Source organism: Cucurbita maxima, unplaced genomic scaffold (assembly GCF_002738345.1).
Source record: "Cucurbita maxima cultivar Rimu unplaced genomic scaffold, Cmax_1.0 Cma_Scf00022, whole genome shotgun sequence".
NCBI lineage: Eukaryota > Viridiplantae > Streptophyta > Magnoliopsida > Cucurbitales > Cucurbitaceae > Cucurbita > Cucurbita maxima.
This window is the reverse complement of record NW_019272038.1, coordinates 2344320-2346293: the sequence shown is the minus strand read 5'-3', so window position 1 is coordinate 2346293 and position 1974 is coordinate 2344320. Positions and strand designations below refer to the sequence as shown.

At 35.0% G+C, this 1974-nt stretch overlaps 1 protein-coding gene across 1 annotated transcript in view; it reads right to left on the bottom strand.

Annotated features, from left to right (window-relative positions):
* Positions 1 to 1307, bottom strand: part of LOC111496187 (fatty alcohol:caffeoyl-CoA acyltransferase) — a 2674-nt gene extending 1367 nt beyond the window's left edge. Inside the window, exon 1 of the mRNA XM_023146543.1 lies at positions 787 to 1307. Coding sequence (XP_023002311.1) covers positions 787 to 1233 — 447 coding nt within the window. The 5' untranslated portion in view covers positions 1234 to 1307. The remainder of the gene's footprint in view (positions 1 to 786) is intronic.
* Positions 1308 to 1974: the final 667 nt, after the last annotated feature.

Sequence of the window (1974 nt, the reverse complement as noted above, 5' to 3'; positions counted from 1 at the left end):
AAAAAAAAAAAAAAAAAAAAAAAAAAAAAAAAAAAAAAAAAAAAAAAAATCAATAAAAATTTTTTATATAATTTTAAAAATTTTAATTTACCTAGCTACCCACCTCTATCTAAATAAATATATATATATATATATATTAAAAATATTAAATTATGTAAATTATAGACACAATTAAAAGTTTGTACCGTCTAAAATTAAAAATTTAAAAAAGTAAATTTATAATATATTTGCGTGTTAAAATAATTAATTTTTTTATTTTTCTATCATGAAAATGTTAAAATAATTAATTTTTTTATTTTTCTATCATGAAAATGTTAAAATAATTAATTTTTTTTATTTTTCTATCATGAAAATGTTAAAATAATTAATTTTTTTTAATTTTTCTATCATGAAAAAGTAAGAGACAGTACTATTGAATGAGTCCTTTCTCTACCACCTAAAAGCTGCGACCGACCACAAAAGAAAAGAGCAGCTGAAACTTTGCTTGGAAAGTTTTCTCTCTCAATGACATGTTATGCTATGCTTTCACCAATAAAGTTATTTCTTTTTCTTCTCTCTCTAGATTTAGAGAGAGAAAATGGAATAAAAGAATAAAAATTACTAGATTTAATCAACTTGAGCATAATTAAATTATTAAATTATATAATTTCGATGAGACTAAATTCTAATTTTCTTAAAATTATAGGACTAAATTGCAATTTAAAGTTGGATTTTGATTAAATTCTAATTTTGTTGAAATTATAGGGATTAAATTGCAATTTTAATGTCGGGTTTTGATTAACGAACCTGAACGATGAGGGGAGGAATATCCAAGAAACTCGAAGCTTCGAAGCGATAAAGCAATTTCCTCCAAGACCTGTTCGGCGTATCCGCCATTTGAAGAAACTCCGCCGCCGTGAAATCCATAAAACCCTCAACTAAAACCGCCCCTTCTCCATTACACTCTACTTCAAGCTTCCGATCAATTTCCGACGACGGTCCTCCGCCGCTGACTCTCAAACGTCCAGCGAGAGGGTAGTAATTTTCAAGAGCAATGGCGAGAGAGCGTTTGAGCTTGCACAAGCTGACACCCTTTTGGAACACGAACACGTATTTAATGGAGAATCTGAGGAAGCTTTGATCGTCGAGATTGGAGAGGTATATGGAGTGTTTTGGGGTTGGGTTTGCCGGCCGGATTAGCACCGGCGGGTTCACATAGACCAAATCTGGGAGCTCCGGCGACTTTAGCATCATGGTTCTGGTGGTGGTGGCGGTGGTGGTGGTGGGAGAGGTTGTGGGGGGAGGCGGAGAGAGGGTATTTGTAGAGGAGAGATTAGTGGTACGATCAAATTTCATTAGAGAGAGAAAGAGGAGAGAGAAAGTATTATTAAAAAAAGAAAAAAAAAATACAATTTTGGTTCCTAATTATTTTATTTATTTATTTATTTTTGTCCCATAGGCTCTTCCCGTTGACCACAAGAAATTATTCTAGGAAGCTCGTATAATTAAAAATGTTTAATTAATTTATTTTATTTTTTATTTAAAAAAAACTCAAATTAATTAGTTTAAAACGTGTCCGAGGTTTTCACGTCCTTACAAAGAGGAATTAATCCACCCTCTTTAGGGTCCATGACTCCCCAACCAATCCACCCCCTTCAGGGCCTACCGTACTCACCGACACTCGTTCCTTTCTTCAATCAATATGAGATCCTCGAGGTTTTCACGTCCTTACAAAGACGAACTAATCCACCCTCTTTAGGGTCCATAAGTCCCCAACCAATCCACTCCCTTCAGGGCCTACCGTACTCACCGACACTCATTCCTTTCTTCAATCAATATGAGATTCTCGCTAAATTCACCCCCTACAGGCCCTCCCCAACCAATCCACCTCCCTTCAGCGCCCAACGTTCTCGCTAACATTCATTTCTTTCTCCAATCAATGTGGGACCCTCGTTAAATTCACCCCCTCGGAGTCCAGTGTCCTCACGGGCACTC